The sequence below is a fragment of the Ambystoma mexicanum genome, chromosome 2q (assembly GCF_040938575.1).
Source record: "Ambystoma mexicanum isolate Mex_15411 chromosome 2q, UKY_AmexF1_1, whole genome shotgun sequence".
In the NCBI taxonomy this organism is placed as follows: Eukaryota; Metazoa; Chordata; class Amphibia; order Caudata; family Ambystomatidae; genus Ambystoma; species Ambystoma mexicanum.
In genome coordinates this window covers 94,755,921-94,773,214 of record NC_090924.1, presented here as the reverse complement: position 1 = coordinate 94,773,214, position 17,294 = coordinate 94,755,921, and the positions used below count along the sequence as shown (strand labels likewise).

The window sequence follows — 17,294 nt, the reverse complement described above, 5'->3', positions numbered from 1 at the left end:
CAGAAAACACCCCTACGCTACTTATCAGCCAGCCATACACTAACATACTAGAAACTTAAGCACCAAACACCTGTGTACCTTCAACCACACACACATACAATGCACACTTGTTTGACATACACTTCTATGACACATGCTCTTAATACACAAGCTCTTATGCAAGATGCTGTTAAAACATACGCTCTTATGACACACACTCACAACACATACCTGTGACACACACACTTATGACACAAACTCTTACAACACACACTCTTATGCCACACACTCGTACGCCACATGCTCTTACACTATCTACTCTTACCCAACATGCTTATATGCCGCACACACTTATGGCACAAGCTCTTACAACACATGCTCTTATAAAACACATAGGCCACACGCTTTTACTCTGCATGCTCTTACGCCATATACTCTTACAAACAAGACAAACAATCACACGCTACTCAATTATAAGCCATACACTCATAGGCTATATACCCATATGTTGGAAACCTGACACTCATTAACCACACACTCATAAGCCAGACGCTCACATAACAAACACGAATGCACGAGTCATACATCATACACTCATATGCCATTCACCATATGCCATACACAGACATGCCATAAACCCAAATGCAATGAACACATGATATTAACACACATGTCATATACTCACATGACATAATCCATACACTACTAAGCGCTATGGCATTCTGTCATACATCATGCACTCATACACAGTACACTCATACATGGCACATTCCAATGGCATACAAATAGTGCAAAAGCTCCTATCCATGCACTCATATGCTAATACACTCATACGCTATACACGCATATGTTGTACATGTATATGACATACACCTTTGCTATGTACAGTCTTATTATATACTGAATGTTAATTTCATCACAAGGACCACCAATGTTAGCACTCAGGTGCTGTGGTGTCCCCTGCATGCAATTATAAAGATTCACATGTGGAAGGGAACAAGAAGAGTAAGTGAGGCAAACTCACTTTTACCCTCCCATTTTTCTTTAAGTCTTGTGAAAAAGTAAACACTGCCTGCAAAACATGCTATGAAGGTGACATTTACTAATGGATTCCCGAGGAATCCACCTGATCTTTAGCAGAGGGTAGGCCAATGCAGACTGGACAGGAATCAATTTGCATCACATCTGCATGAAAATGTCATGAAGATATCAAATGAAATGCACTGGCAAGATGGCCAGGGAAAGTACAAGAGGGATGTTAACTCCAGTCTGTGGCCCTCCTCCAACCGTATGACAGCTTGGAAATGGGCGGTAGAGTTAAATGAATGCATGAAAGTAATACACCTCCTTAAATGCACCACACATTTTAAAATGAGAACAATACACTCATACGATATACACCATACTCCCACAAATAACACTGAAATGAAATAGAAAAAAAACTTTAAAATTAAAATTTCAGGTTATTTTTTCTTTTATTTTTTAAAAATATTTTTATTAGTTTCACAATTGGAGCAACACCAATACATTTCAGCATTTAGCAACCTATGAGGAAATGTCTAACAAACAAACTGCAACGAAGTCCCTTTACCCCCCCCCACCCCCAATCTCCTGCTTATTGTCCCTCGACCTTTCACTCCATCTCTCTCATCTGTATCCCTCCGGGCCTAGGTATATTCGTATCAGCCGTGGTTTGAAGGTCAGGGCTGGGGATCTTTTGTCGTATTCCAGGAGGGGTGCCCAGACAGCTTCGAATTGGTGGAGCTTTCTATTTCAGGTTATTTTTAATAAAAAGTAAAGTGTACAAACAGTCCAAATAATAATGTTATATTACGATCACTGTATACTTTAAATATTATGCAGACTAGATCAATACCAAAGTTCAAGTGAGAGGTAAGGTTGGATTGGTAGTGGTATTGTGTGAGTATGTATACTTTGCAACTCATGTTCCAATGAGCCGTAACATAAATGGAAGGCGTACAAGTCTTGCATAAGGCTTTTAAACCTCCCATTAATGCCACGGCTCATTTTCAATGATTTGTATGGCTCAGAGGAGGAGAGAAATGTAACTTGTGTTCCCGCCACCACCCTTCTTCTCCACCATACAAATGCTACAGCATTTGCGCTAGCATGAATTTTCAGGCCAGCACAAGTGCTGGAGATCCCTTTGGGCTGTGCCGGCTTAAAGCAGGAACATAAAGCAGGTAGAATCCATACTGATCCATTGTACATGCTGCCTGCCATGCAAGCATGTCGGCAGCATTTACTTGTACTTGTGAGCACTGCTTACCATGCGTGCATGATAAGCAGCATTCACAAATAAAAGTAAAGGCTGAAGAATGGATACAATGATAATTTTGTGCTTGGGTCACCTTGCCTCTGTGCCATTTGTGACATTCTTGCTAGCAGTTTACCAATTCTACATCTCAGAGCGTGGTGTCGAAATAGATGATGCACTTTGCTAAAACAGTACATTGTAGAAATTAGGTGATAAAATACCAGTTATTATGACTATGGATAACGCTATTGTTAAAGGATAAGTGGAAAGGACTAATGGATCTTTGAGCATTATCTTCTCCAACCCCAGCTCTGGAGATCAACATTTAAAATTTCAGATAACACCCACAAAATGGAATAACAGTATACATACCCCCTCTTGCGGTCAAAAGATGTTATGAGGAATTTCTACCTCAAAGAAATTTAAAAGGAGAAACTGCAGTAATTAACGCTATTGATACAGATTTCAATATATTTTAGCTCAAATGGACAACTGCCAACAAAATAATTCTATGTGCGGAATTACCAAGTGGTCTGGTAACAATACATAGGGCCTCATTAGGACCCAGGCGGATTTCGCGGTGCTAAATGCACCGCGAAGCACGGCGGAAAGCCGTCGATAGCGCCATGGGGGTTGGCGGATTTACCGCCCCATTCCGACCTCGGCGGAGCGGTAAATCCCCAATCCCCATTCTGCCCTTCCCCATTCCCATTCTTGCCCCATAGGGTATAAAGGGAGTGGGGAAGGAGTTAATTACGCCACCGTAAAATACGGTGGCGTAATTAACAACGAGGTCCCGTAGCGCCATGGTTTTCTCCGCCTGGTAAAACCAGGCGGAGAAAACCTCCATGGCGCTAAGGGAACTCGTAGTACGGCGGACGGGTCCGCCGCGATTAGCGCTGGCGGAAACCCACTCCGCCTGGGTCCTAATGAGGCCCATAGTCCGGTATTTTTCGTGTGAATGAATTGACTTTTGGAATAAAAATATAGTATTCATTACTGCGATTTCTCCTTTTTGATATTTTTAGGTAGCACTGACTGATTGATTGATTATTTATTGAACTTCAAAAATCATCATTGGGCATCCTGACCGGGTTGTTCTGAAGGACATATAAATACCTGGAAAGGACCATCATCTTACAAAGAGCTGCATGGCCCAACAAAAAAAGGGTGGGAGCCTCCCAGAATTTAAAGTCTGCAATAAAGCCCCAGATGATGGGAGTAAAATTAAGAATCAAGAAGGATGCAGGGGTCCAGCATATCTGAAAGCCAAGATAAGAAATATAATCCATAGTCACTTGTAGGGTGCAATCCAATGGCATTGCATCAACCCCACCCTGCACCGGGAGCAGGATGGATTTATTCCAATTAACGTGAAACCCGCTGTGTTGATCAAAGCTCAGGAGCATTTTGGAAAGTCTGGGGTAAGAATGTCATGGTATTCCCACGAAGAGAAGCAGGTCGTCCGCATAAAGTAACACCCAATACTCCACTGATAGAGGGCCAAACAAAGCCCTCCCTCAAGGGGTCACCCCGCAGCCGGATTGATAGAAGCTCTATAGCAGGAAGAAAAAGCAATGGCGAAAGAAGGCACCCGTGACACATCCCCCTCCCCAGGGGGAATGGTCAAGAAAACACACCATTTACCCTAACTGTTGCACGTAGATGCTCATAGAGAGGCTGAACCCACCACAAAAAGGGTTTCCCAAATCCCATCCGCATCAACCCAGTCCATAAGAGGTCCCAGCAGACCGAGTCAAATGCTTTCCTGAAGTTAATAAACACTACGCCAAGTGGATGGCTCAGAAAGGTAGCCTTGTCTAATGCCAGATGCAGCCTGTGGATATTCATATGGGTGGTTCTGTCCGGTAGAAACCTGCTCTGGTCCGGGTTGATCAGAGAGGGTAGTACGGTCATCAGTCGCATTGCTAAAATGTTTTCAAGCACCTTCATCTCTTTGTTTATCATGGAAATTGGCCTATACAATGGCACAATACTCTGGTGATTTGCCTTTCTTGGGTATGACTATTACGGTAGCCTGTCTAAGTTCTGGGGGTAACTCTCCTCTGCCTCCACATGCTTGGAACATATAAAGCATAGGGGTGGAGACCTTATTGCTCCGTCTCTTCCACAGTTCGACTGGAAAGTCATTAGGCCCCAGCGATTTACCAAACTGAAAGGAGGCAAGAGCTGCATTTACTCTCTGTGTGTCAGTTTGGAATACAGGGCTTCCATTTGAATGGGGGAGATAGCAGGTAACTGGATCTCCTGTAGAAGATCTGCATGTTCTATACCTAAAGAAGCGGTCAGTGTGGAACTCAAACCACTGTTGTAGACAGCAAAAGCTGCAGCAATCTCTTCATCTCTGAGAATCATGTCTTAGGCATCAACTGCAATGACATGCATAACAGTGGGAGGGGAATCTCTCTTTTCCAGCCATACCAGCAGTTTCCCTGCCTTGTCCCCAGTTTCCTGTAGCTGAGCCCAGGATGACAGATGAGCTATGCACAATAAGGAAGGGTGGATCCCTGAAGAGAAGGAATAATCTTGGCTCAGAAGGTGAAGAACCTGCCACACATCCACCATACTTCTGGCCCCGACAAGTTGTGGAGGTTAGTTGGTGACCGTGTCCCAGAGGCTGAGTGTGTTTGTCAATCTCAGATTGGATCCATAATATCATTAAAATCTCCAACCACCACCCACCAGTCAACCAGGTGTGAAACCAGTAAATCTTGAAGATCTATGAGCAAGGCAGAGTTGGCTGGTGGGGGAGCATAAACATTAGGCAAACCTACCACTTCTCCCTTGAGCAAGCCAACAAGGAGAACATTTCTTCCTCTAGCATCAGTGATCACTCTCTTTATTGTTAAAGATGTATGCTTGTGCAGCAAAAGCATGACCCTGCTGGAACCTTTCACAAAGCTGGCATGAAATGTTCTCGCATAGTGGTCTTATGGAAAAACCTACACTCATTTCCAGCAAGATGTGTCTCTTATAGAAAGACAACAGCCATCTTATGTCTGTTAAGGAGCTGTAAGACTGTCTCAATTTTTTCATCTTGTTGCACAGGCCATTTGCATTCCACGAGAGGCAAGTGTAGTAGGAAGTGGCACGCACACTCATAGGAGTTTGTAAGGGTACAGATCAGCCCGCCAAACACATGGGCAGGTGAATTACTCAGAATGAAGCAATCTCTCTAAAAAAACAAGCCGATTAACCACCCAACAAACCGCCCACCCTATACATCCCTCAAACTCAGTGCATCTGTCGCCCAAACACAACCAATTTGAACTAGAACTAAATCAGTAAAAAACCCTGGGGGTGAACTCTATGTTAGGCTCCTAGAATGCATAACAGTGAGGCATTAAATGGCTAATCATACGTAAAAGCAAGGCTGCAACCATCCATGTTAGTGTGTTGAAAAAGGTTCAATGGCGAGAAGAACAGAAAACAATAAGTCAGCGATTAATAGCATCCGGAGTAGCAGTCTTTAAGTGGCCTCCTCTGGCCCAGAAGTCTCATTCTGTAATTAAGCAAGGAAGAGGGCAGTACACATCTATACCAATGGCATCCACCTTGGTCACCAAAGCCACTCTAGAAGCGTTGATTTTGGTCATCATATCAGACAAGTGTATTGATTGAGGTGGGGCAGCAGCCCCCCCACATCTTCTGGCAATGTTCCTCCATTGGTAGAACGTAGGATTGAAGTAGTAGCAAACATATCAATCTTGCTTTGGTGGCTCTGTTTCTTTGATGTCTCCTTTGACATTATTAGGTATGGTATCATCCCCAGAATAGTAGGGCATCAGACGGCAGCAGCCTCTCTCTGCATCCCATAGCCAACTCAGCTGGCTGTAGTTCTAGGGGTTAAAAGGATATGGGTGTGGGCGGAGCAGAGATGCTAGGGAACACTGCGCTGGGGCTCCAACCGACCATGAATAGGCAGGCCAGTGAACAGTCTATTCATCTGGAAGGGAGGGAAGGAGTGGGGAATCCCTCCTGTCAGGTGGTCCAAGGTCCCATCCAGGGAGAGTCCAACTGCCAGACGTGCCTCCATGATTTCCTGTTCAGAGTCAGAGACCTAAACAGCTTGTCACCCCCAAATATGGGGGCCAGCAACCAGTTGCATCACTATGTAGTGGTATATCAGCTCCCTTGTGAGGGGCAAGGAAGCCGAGGGCCCCAGGCACAGCTATCCAGCTGCCCTGAGATGCTGCCTGTCAGCTCTACCATGCTGGAATCTAGCTGCACTCCATAATGACCCTCTACATGTGCCACCCCTCACCTTCTGCAGGCTGATTCTCCCTCGGGCAACCTCTGCAGCAGATCACTACCGTCCGACACACCACCGCAATGCCGGGAGCCTAAGAAGGGTGGGATGTCAGAGGCTGGGTTTTGCCTTCAAGGTTGGCCCTGTGTTTTGCAGATTTTACAGAACCATATTTTGTTTTGAATATGCATAGAGCATGGATGAACAGAAGTAACAATGTAGCTTCTATAATTTGAATACCTTTGTAGGTGAACCAAACAGATGCCATCGTTCTGCCGTTGCTTTAACAGAGCCTGTTTAAGAAACAGACTCAGATGTTCTGTTTGTGAAGATGTTTCATCCCTCACTGGCAAGGTGAGCCATCGACGCTCCACCCCAATTCCCAGGACACTAAAGAAAATAGCAGTACACAGAAGGAATGGGAGGAGTGGAAAGATGCAGAGAGGATTGATGAATGTGCTAGCCTTAATTCTTGCAACCGAACTCAAGGGCACCACTGGAGGATAAACGTATTGTACTCTCCTTAAATGCCTGCTTTCATCTCTGTGAAACTCCATGAGTACCCCTCCTGTATCCCAATCATAGGCAAAAGGATTGATGAAGGAAAATCTGCCAGTGCTCAGTTGGTGCTCTCAGACATTAGAGGAGGGATCCTCTCAAAGAGTAGACAGCTTGCCCTTCACAGTGGGGCAGGCGGGGCCTACCAACAAAGGCTGAATCCCTATTGGTCAGTGTAGCTTGCCCCTAGCACTAGTGCTAAGTTATGCTGTCTTCACGTTGCCCTGGCTATGAGGCTGTCAGTGTCTCCTTTCAGATACAGCTGTGAATGGGAAACAGTCATAGAAGGGGGACAACTGTAGGCCAGTCTGCCCCATTAGAGATCCAAAACCTGAAGCAGGTGGATGAGAGTTTGGCAGGGGAGAAGTAAAGCAAGGTCAGGCACGTAACAGTAAACAAGAGAGCTAGTCCTCCACCCACGATACAAAGGCAGTTTAAAAGGCATGAGACAAAGTCAGATTCAAAGATAAAAGAAAGCAGTCATAGAGCTAGTCATTCTACCAGGGTGAAAGGCACCAGAGACACTGCCCTGCAGTGTATGGTCCTTTGTTGACAGTTGATTGTATGTATGACTGTAGTAATCTCCTATTAAATACTATTTTCAGCAACAAAGTTGTAGACATTTATGTTACTTATTTGGTTAAACTGAAATTAGTTACATTTGCTCTTTCATGCCTAGGACATTTAAGGGTTTATCGATGTCCAGCTCCAAAATGTTAATGAGAATTTAACCAAAGGGGTAATAACATGCTGCAGACGAAGGTATAAATAGAAACACATATGCTCCTACAGAAACACAACTGGGTTTATATGTAGATTTTGTTGAAATTAAAATGCTATTTGAAGGTGCTCCCACATGTTTATAGTTATTTGAAGGCACCCTGATAGACTGTGAAACTTCAGTTTTAGTGTTATAAAAGGATAATGACGAAATACAAAGTTATCTACAAAGTTGGAATATTCATTATACAATTACACAACACTGTATAATTAAGGTAAACATTGTTAGAAAAATCTATTGTTTGATTTATTTTACAAGAACATTTAGTTTAAATTGAAGTTGTTTCCCTTTTATATGTGACAGAATATCTCTATAATGTGAACAATAAATTACCAAAACATACATGTAATGTAAAACAACCATCAGTAAGCTCTCAAAAAGGCCGTAATCTCCAGACCTCTACTTACACACCACTGAGATCAATGTATACAAGTAAGCAGAGTAGCAGTGTTTAACCAAGAAAACAGGTCAGTTTTTTTTCAAACTATATATATTTTCTAAATACTAGTATTTTACCTCCAAAAAGCAAATTCACTGGTCATGTTTTGCTAAGCCAATCTGAATGACAACCCTAACCAAACTGTTGATACGTTGATGTCTGGTCAACATTTAGTGAACTTTAAAAATGATGCTAAGAGAGGTCTTCTACCGAGAATCTTTGCAAGCATTCTGTTTCACAAAGAATGTGTGCATGTTCCATTGTGCCTTAGTAATGTGTATTAGAAGATCAATTTGTGCTTTTGTTAAGTTAAATGACAATTTCAAACAAATGATGGTTGCTGTTAGTGATGGTAATGACACACAATGATGCAACTCAGCTAATTGTACAGCCCAAGTCGTCCTTAAAATTGTGCAACATGAAAGATGACAATTGGAAAAGCATTTACAGTTGTAATTTCTGAAGTATATGCTTCTTCAAACACAGAACACAGAACTTGATTCAGCAGAAGAACACAGATGCAATGCATATCATGAAGACATTTTAAAATGTACATTTTATTCATAATATGCATAATTTATTAACTGCTGGTGGTAGCAGAAACATAAATGATGTTTTCGGATTCAGAATATTCTTCCAAAACCTGAATATTTTCACAAATAACATAAAATGCTGTAAGTAATTGTATTGATATATCACTTTCCTACCAGTTTTCACTCCTAAAGGGTGGGAAAGAATTTAGCTGAAACATCTTCTTCTAATGCATCCAAATTCAATTGCAAATATAAGCAAGGAGGAAGCCTAGTGGTTGTGAAAAAGCAAAAAATGCTGATTCAAATGATGCTGCATGGGTCGAGTTTCTGTGAATTTAGGCTCAAACACATTGGAAGAAGAGCTTGTTTTTGGGAAGGCAGAGAAGCAAGAAGGATACAAGCTGGAAGTAACTGATGCAGACATCTCTTTAAAAGGGGTATCTCTAAATAGGACTGACTACTGAGGGCTTTGCCCAAAGCAGGACCAGATTACCTGTCCCTACCTTCCCCGGGCCTTTGAATGTCATGACAAAGTGAATACGTTTGAGTGAATTATTTAGGTGTTTTCCCAAGTATTAATTAAATCCCAGATAGCATTTAAAGTTTATCTATTTATTTGTTTGTTTGAAAGGCGCCGGAGCCCGCAGGCTCACACAGTATATGTAAAAGTATTTTCAGAGCCCTGTTTAAAACTGTGTATCATTAAAAAAATATTAATGGTGAAAGCTCTATGTGCTTTGTGATACATAATTAAAACATAAACACTACGTAGCATCATTGTATTAGGACGTTGTCTTGCTTCTTGTGATCTCTGGAAGCTCTAGATATCTTCAATTCAATGTGGTGTAACAAGTCCAATGGTTTCAGATATAGTAAATACAGTAATTGTAATCTGCTCTTTAGGAAACACATTGAACTTGAGTGTTGTAAGGTTGAACCTGGTTCCCTGAAAATATTGAGTGAGGTAGGCCCCACTATCCCATAAATCCACAAGTAACATATTTGTTGAGAAACACAAGACTTTACAATTATTTACGTCAAATCCAACATCAAAGAGGATACAATCAAGTAGTGTCCATGCCCAAGATAAAAAACAATAGTTTGTTGTATATTGCTTCCAATATTATAGATTTAAATCAGCTTAAGTGGAGAACCATATATGAACTATAATTTGCTAGACTGTTTTGTTCTAAGCTTTGTTCTGAGAACAGCTTCAATTTCAGGGTAGACGTTGGTTTAAGGTAGACATGATTATTTACTCTATATTGATTGATTTCATTTTTGTGAAGCTGTAAATGTCAAGTTGTAGGTCTAAATATAAGGAAATATATTACTCAAATGTGAATTATATAGTAAAATCCCTCAGCATGTTGTCTAGAATAGTCATTCTATTTCATTATTTGGTTAAATGAAAATGTTAGTGAGACAAAAATATACCACACTATATTCATTTACATAGTAGTCCTGACGTTATTTGTAGTGTCATAAAGGTGACTAAGGGACCACCTTATTTATTATTTCAAATAAAACAAAAATATTCAGATTGAAAAAACCTCTTTGTTGTCCGAGGTGTGGTTGGGATTGTTGAGGTAAGGCATATATGAACAGTGACATTTCTCCTTCACATATGAACCACTAAAAGGTACATTGATAACCAATAGGCATTTCATTACACATATTAACTGTGCTGTCATGAATTCACAGGATGTGGCTAGAGGATCAGGCTGAGGTGACTAGGGAGGTCTGGTGCCACTACCTGATGTAGGGCTGGTAATTTATTATTATTATTATTATTATTAGAAGGTATGGGAGGATCCCCCATGAACCGCAAACCTTCCTTGACTTTGGGGGAAACTTGCGAAAGCAAGACCATTATCTTGCACCTGGCTCTAAGATGGCCACGAGATGTGAGCTGTAATGCTATGGCAGATGTCCAAGTACCCAGGGGAAAGAAATAGCATAAACTATGGAAAATCTAGAGGGAGTGGTTTGCAGGCAGTTGAAGCACCTGTGCTTCGATGGCAACTACATGGTGTTGATATGCGGGCCAGGGGAATGATAAGAAAGCTGCCTGGTTGTAAAGTGGATTCTGGTGGAACTCAACAAGCCAAATCAATTGTGATATGCCTAGTAAACATGGAAAGGACACAAGGAGAGCAGTCTCCCTTGGAATTACATTGGCACTGCACAGAAAGTGCCTGCTGCTGAAGTACTCGCATTTTGCCATTGGAAATGGTCTGACCAATTTGATTACGGACAACATAAGATACTGGATGGAGGGATCCAAAAAAGATAGGGTTGTAGTTAGTAGATATTTCACAGAAAGCTTCCAAATTAGGAGAGGCAGGAAGTGCGGTACCAAATATCGACTAAGCATTGTGCTGCTGTGAAGAAACCCTTAGCACCACACATAAGTGAGATCATTGGCATTCAGTGGTCAAATAAGTTCATATCTAATTATATTAAGGAGTCAGTTAACAAACAGCCATGTCACTGTGAAGAAGGGCTCTATAAATTATGGAAGAGCACAGATAACTATCCCTCTATGCCACTTGGACAGAAAGAACAGTGACAAAAGGCTATTCTGGGAGCACTATACCCTGACACTGTCAATATGAGCAGTATTTTCGTTTGTCTCTTAGTAAATGATATGGTATGAGAGTTTTTTTTTTAAATACTTGCCGACAATGATATAGCAGTTCTATGAACATCTATTTCAGAGAGCAACTTTATGCACTTTAATTTGGGTTTAATGCAAAGTAATGCAAATTAATGCAAATATGGCTCTTTCTTAGAAATGTTTAATACATCCTCATATTACCACCTTTATTTTTTTACACTTTTTTCAGTGTATCTGGAGATTAATATACCGCTGTGAATATATAATTCAGACTATAGAGTGGTCCTTAACAGAGAAAAAGTTAGTTCTTGTATTTCAGTATCGATTTTAAATGAGCACCATGTAACCTTAGATGTTGTGTTACTCCATTAGTCCTTTATTTAAAAAACATATAATTTTTATGTTTGTAGGAAGTTAGGAAAGTGATCTCTTGAAGAAGGTTTCAGACAAAAACCCGAAACTCGTAGAGAAGCATTGCTATCCTAACCCTGATCCTGGTGTTATTTCATCATGAGGGTTCTCTAAATAAGAAAATATTTTTATAAAGGTTTTGGGATTGAATTTAATATGATGCACTAGCTGCCTTAAAATGATTGTGGGATGTTTCTGTAATTTCTTTTAGACACGTTCCTGAGATATGTGTCATGATATGTTTTCTGATTAAAATGTGTTTTACTTTTTTTACTGAATGAGTTATTACACATTATTTAAATTGAGTATAAAAAGGATTTTCAAAATGTATCTTTTGTTATCTAGATGTGATGGATGCTAATTGTCACAATTCTTTCCCGATCTGGTGCCTGCTCATTTCAAAAATTCTTTCTAGACGTGGCACGTAAATAACTCCTCATTTCTGTCTAGATGTAACGCAAGCTGATATGCACAATTCTATCTAAATGTAGCATAGGCTAATATTCACAATCCTGTCTAGCTGTGATGTAGGCTAATATTCAACAATCCTGTCTAGATGTGATGCAAGCTAATATTCACAATTCTATGTAAATGTGGCATAGGGGAATATTCACAATCTTGTCTAGATGTGATGCAAGCTAATATTCACAATTCTATCTAAATGTGGCACAGGGGAATATTCACAATCTTGTCTAGATGTGATGCAAGCTAATATTCACAATTCTATGTAAATGTGGCATAGGCTAATATTCACAATACTGGCTAGATGTGATGCAAGCTAATATTCACAATTCTATCTAAATGTGGCACAGAGTAATATTCACAATCCTGTCTAGATATGATGCAAGCTAATATTCACAATTCTATGTAAATGTTGCATAGGGGAATATTCACAATCTTGTCTAGATGTGATGCAAGCTAATATTCACAATTCTATCTAAATGTGGCACAGGGGAATATTCACAATCTTGTCTAGATGTGATGCAAGGTAATATTCACAATTCTATGTAAATGTGGCATAGGCTAATATTCACAATACTGGCTAGATGTGATGCAAGCTAATATTCACAATTCTATCTAAATGTGGCACAGAGTAATATTCACAATCCTGTCTAGATATGATGCAAGCTAATATTCACAATTCTATGTAAATGTTGCATAGGGGAATATTCACAATCTTGTCTAGATGTGATGCAAGCTAATATTCACAATTCTATCTAAATGTGGCACAGGGGAATATTCACAATCTTGTCTAGATGTGATGCAAGGTAATATTCACAATTCTATGTAAATGTGGCATAGGCTAATATTCACAATACTGGCTAGATGTGATGCAAGCTAATATTCACAATTCTATCTAAATGTGGCACAGAGTAATATTCACAATCCTGTCTAGATATGATGCAAGCTAATAGTCACAATTCTATGTAAATGTGGCATAGGCTAATATCCACAATACTGTCTAGATGTGATGCAAGCTAATATTCACAAGTCTATCTAAATGTGGCACAGGGTAATATTCACAATCCTGTCTAGATCTAAATGTGGCACAGGCTAATATTCACAATACTGTCTAGATGTGATGTAAGCTAATATTCACAATTCTATCTAAATGTGGCAGTGGCTAATATTCACAATTCTATCTAGATATATTGCAACCTAATAGTCACAATCCTGTCTAGATGTGACACTAGCTAATATTCAACCATCCTGTCTAGATATGACACAAGCTAATAATTGCAATTCTATATGAATGTGGCACAGGCTAATATTCACAATCTAAATGTAATGTAATGTGTGCTCAATTCAATTAAATGGGGGCAGGTAAAAAAGGCACTGTGGGCACCAGGGGCGAAACTCTCAGCCATGGGACGTAAACGGTGGGGAAGCATCCAGCAGAGGGGTTTAACCCTAGTTGTTGCTGGTGTTGAAAATGGCCAATTACGGCTGTGGGGAGGGACTGGAGGCGGGAGCAGCACAATGGAATCGCGAAGCAGAGTCCCGGGCAGGCACAGGAGAGTGCACTGAATTCAATTAAATGGGGGCAAGTAAAAAAGGCACTCTGGGCACCGGGGGCGAAATGCTTACCTTCAGCAACGGGACCTAAAGGACGAGGAAGCATCCAGTAGAGGGTTTTAACCAGAGTTGTTGCTGGGTTGAAAATGGCCAATGATGGCTGGGGGGAGGGGCGAGAGGCAGGAGCTGCACAATGGAGCCGGGAAGCAGGGTCACGGTTAGGCGAGGAAGAGCACGCTCAATTCAATTAAATGGGGCATGTTAAAAAAGGCACTCTGGGCAACGGGGGCAAAACACCTTCAGGCCATGGCACCTAAAGGGCGAGGAAGCATCCAGCAGAGGGTTTTAAACATAGTTGTTGCTGGGGTTGAAAATGGCCATTCATGGCGGGGGGGAGGGGGGAGGGAGCACAACAATGGAACCGGGAAGCATGGTCACGGGCAGACGCGGGAGAGCATGCTCAATTCAATTAAATGGGGGCATGTAAAAAAAGGCACTCTGGGCACCGGGGGCAAACTGCGTACCTTCAGTTATGGGACCTAAACAGCGAGGGAGCGTCCAGCAGAGGGTTTTAACCCTAGTTGTTGCTGGGGTTGAAAATGGCCAATCAATGCTGAGGCAGGAGCCGCACAATGGAACCAGGAAGCAGGGTCACGGGCAGGCGCGGGAGAGGCAGGTAGGTGGAGAGGGAGGCGGGCAGGGAGAAATGGAAGCAAACTAGGGAGTGGGAAAAATGTATATGGTGCTGCGATGGTTTTAAAAAAAACGAATTATGCTCCAAAAAAACACAGCATGCCTAATAAAGAATGTGCAAAACCTTTACACATGCTTTTTTTGGTTTTCACAAATTTCCATTGATTTAAATGGCAGAGTGGAATTTCCGCTTCACCACCCACATTCTCAAATCCGCATGTATTACCATTAGCGTCTGTTTGTGAAGGTGGTCCAAATGCATTGGATTCGTGTGGAATCAGGCTCCTTTTTACACCTGCTAAAAGCAGGCAGGTTCCATAGTCATACATTAAATGTGACTGCCATAAATACATGGCATATGGAATTTAAATAAATGTAATCTCTATGGACTTCACAACTTTTTGGGTGGCTGATCATGATCAGTAAATAGGAATCTTTTGTGAGCAATTGACGTCAGCCATGTTTTTGCATGGCTGCTGGCGCAGATCCACACAAATTCACCACATGAAGCGGGAACAGGCACACGAATTTGGGCTCCACCTTGATTTCTTTGCCAGACACACTTAATTCAATCAATCAGCAGAATCCCTCAAAAAGACCTTCCATGCAGAAGCGGACAGGCACTTAAAGACAGATGTTCAACATGCATTTAAAGAAGAATACATACAACTGTAGGCATTTCAAAGAGTTTCTTTGGAAACATTTGACATATAAACTCAATATAAAAACATGTATTCTGCTCTTTTTCACAATAAATCTTCTTACTTACCAGCAGAGGGCACTGTACAGCCTTTCAAGGTTTCAGGGGAGATAGCTCGTTTTCTATGTAGCCCTGGCATATCCTCTAAGTGCAACGCAGAGTCCAAGTGGGAAACTCGCCCCAAAACCGGAGACTGAGGAATGCTGGGAAGAGTCTGTGACTTTCCTAGTACAGGTCTTTGCAGCTTCCTATCCAGTGACCTTTAAAAGAAAGAAAGAGCGTCATTAAAATGAAAGCACACCAACCTCACGGTCTGAGACTGTGAGTCATCTTTTAAACAACAGCAGGAGCCACCTTGTGTAAAAGATCATGCTGGTTCGTAAACATTAGACGAGAGACGGCGAAGCAATAGCAATGCCTGTGGACACTATTGTGTGCCTCTCTTTTGATTATTGTTAAGATCGATCCCCCATCGAAAGAAGACTTTCACAGATGCTAATATAGCTTTTGCACCATTCAAAAAAATAACTCCCAAAAAATGTCCTACAAAACATGCGCATCAACTTTTTTGTTGTTGGGGGAAGGGGCGAATTTCATGACATTCAATCTTAGCGGGGAACAAAGCTATGGTGCCTGGGGGTGGGGGGCTTGTGTTTCTCGTGTAATTTCTCATTTTGCAAACAGTCCCCCACTCTACAGCAACATTCACTGGGCGGATATCAGGATATGCATTCATCTTTTGGGAGAAACTGGCATCTTGTATCAATTACGTGCTTTTGCGTGCTTAGTGAAAGTGTGTCCAGTGTTTTTCTTTAATTTCATCCAAAAGACACTACCATCTATTAGTGATAAATAGGCTCGTGCACCCTATTTGTAGACTCTCAGGGTAATTTTTAACACTGTGTTTGGCCAATCACGTTTGCGCACCCAGGTCGGGTCTGCAAACTTTAGTGATGATCCTAGTTGAAAAACAGTCAATCTGTTTGAAGGATGCCCTGGGCAATTTTTAAACGGCTGCTATTGTGCCCCAAATATGCATGCAAGGTCCTGTGGACCCCCCACAGCAAAGTTATTGAAAGAAGCATATTGCAACCCAATGGATAACCTTACTCTCCCTAGGGTGCAGGGAACTCAGACAGGAGGATAGCTCAAGAGCAACATGCTCACCTTGGAAGCAAGACGACACGGAGCAACACATGTTCGATCCCCCGGTCCGCGGCTTAGAAACCTCTGGGTATTAAGCGCGTTATAAATAACCTACCATATCATATCAATCTCAGCTGAGGTGCCTAAGTCTTGGTCAAAGGCCACGCCTCAGACTATGTGGGCTCTGTGCATGTTCAGGAGCCATGCACAATGACCACAGAAGGTGGCTAAGGGATACCCAATTTATGGCTGAAAGGTAAACCATGGGAAAAGTGGACAGGCCATGCCCTGTGGCCCTAGCAGGTGACTTGGGGGTACCCAGGCCTCAAAGTAACCAGTGGTCACATCCAGTTGCTTGGGGTGATAGATGCATGGCCAGAGGCTGTACTATAGGCAGAGTTGACACTAAGCCACAGCACATGAGCAGGTGGCTTGATGTGCTTGGCATGCTCTGGGCACATTTGGCACTGGGCATGCACAGTACCAAAGCAGGAGGCTTTATTGTGCTGAGGCAATGTCAGAAAGTTATGTTTCAGGCAAACCGGCCCTGGTTAAGGCCAACGACCAAGGCCACTACCATCTTGAAACCTGCTACGAGAACCAAAACATCCAATTGCAATGGATGTTTGGGGAAGCACTATGAAATGGTCAAAGGCAGCATTATAAAAGTGAATCCCCAAACCGTTTCTGACAAGGTTTGCCCCAACAACCCCCTGACAAGTCACCACATCCAGTATACAAAGGGTCAGGAAACTCAATCGGAAATGTGTGATCACAGTTGGTCTGTGAATGTTATGCTGCAGTGTAAAATGCATTCGCTTTCCAAGGACCCAAAGAACAACATCATCAGATATAAACAAGCAGAAGTGA

At 41.8% G+C, this 17,294-nt stretch overlaps 1 protein-coding gene across 5 annotated transcripts in view; it reads right to left on the bottom strand.

Moving 5' to 3' along the window:
* Positions 1-17,294, bottom strand: part of LOC138569187 (ankyrin repeat and fibronectin type-III domain-containing protein 1-like) — a 2,784,778-nt gene that overhangs the window by 1,749,423 nt on the left and 1,018,061 nt on the right. For all 5 annotated transcript variants that reach the window (XR_011303172.1, XM_069646931.1, XM_069646929.1 and 2 more), the window contains one exon: positions 15,348-15,538. Coding sequence is in view for 4 of the 5 variants with exons in the window: in XM_069646931.1 (XP_069503032.1) it covers positions 15,348-15,538 (191 nt within the window). In the remaining variant the exon portion in view is untranslated. The remainder of the gene's footprint in view (positions 1-15,347; positions 15,539-17,294) is intronic.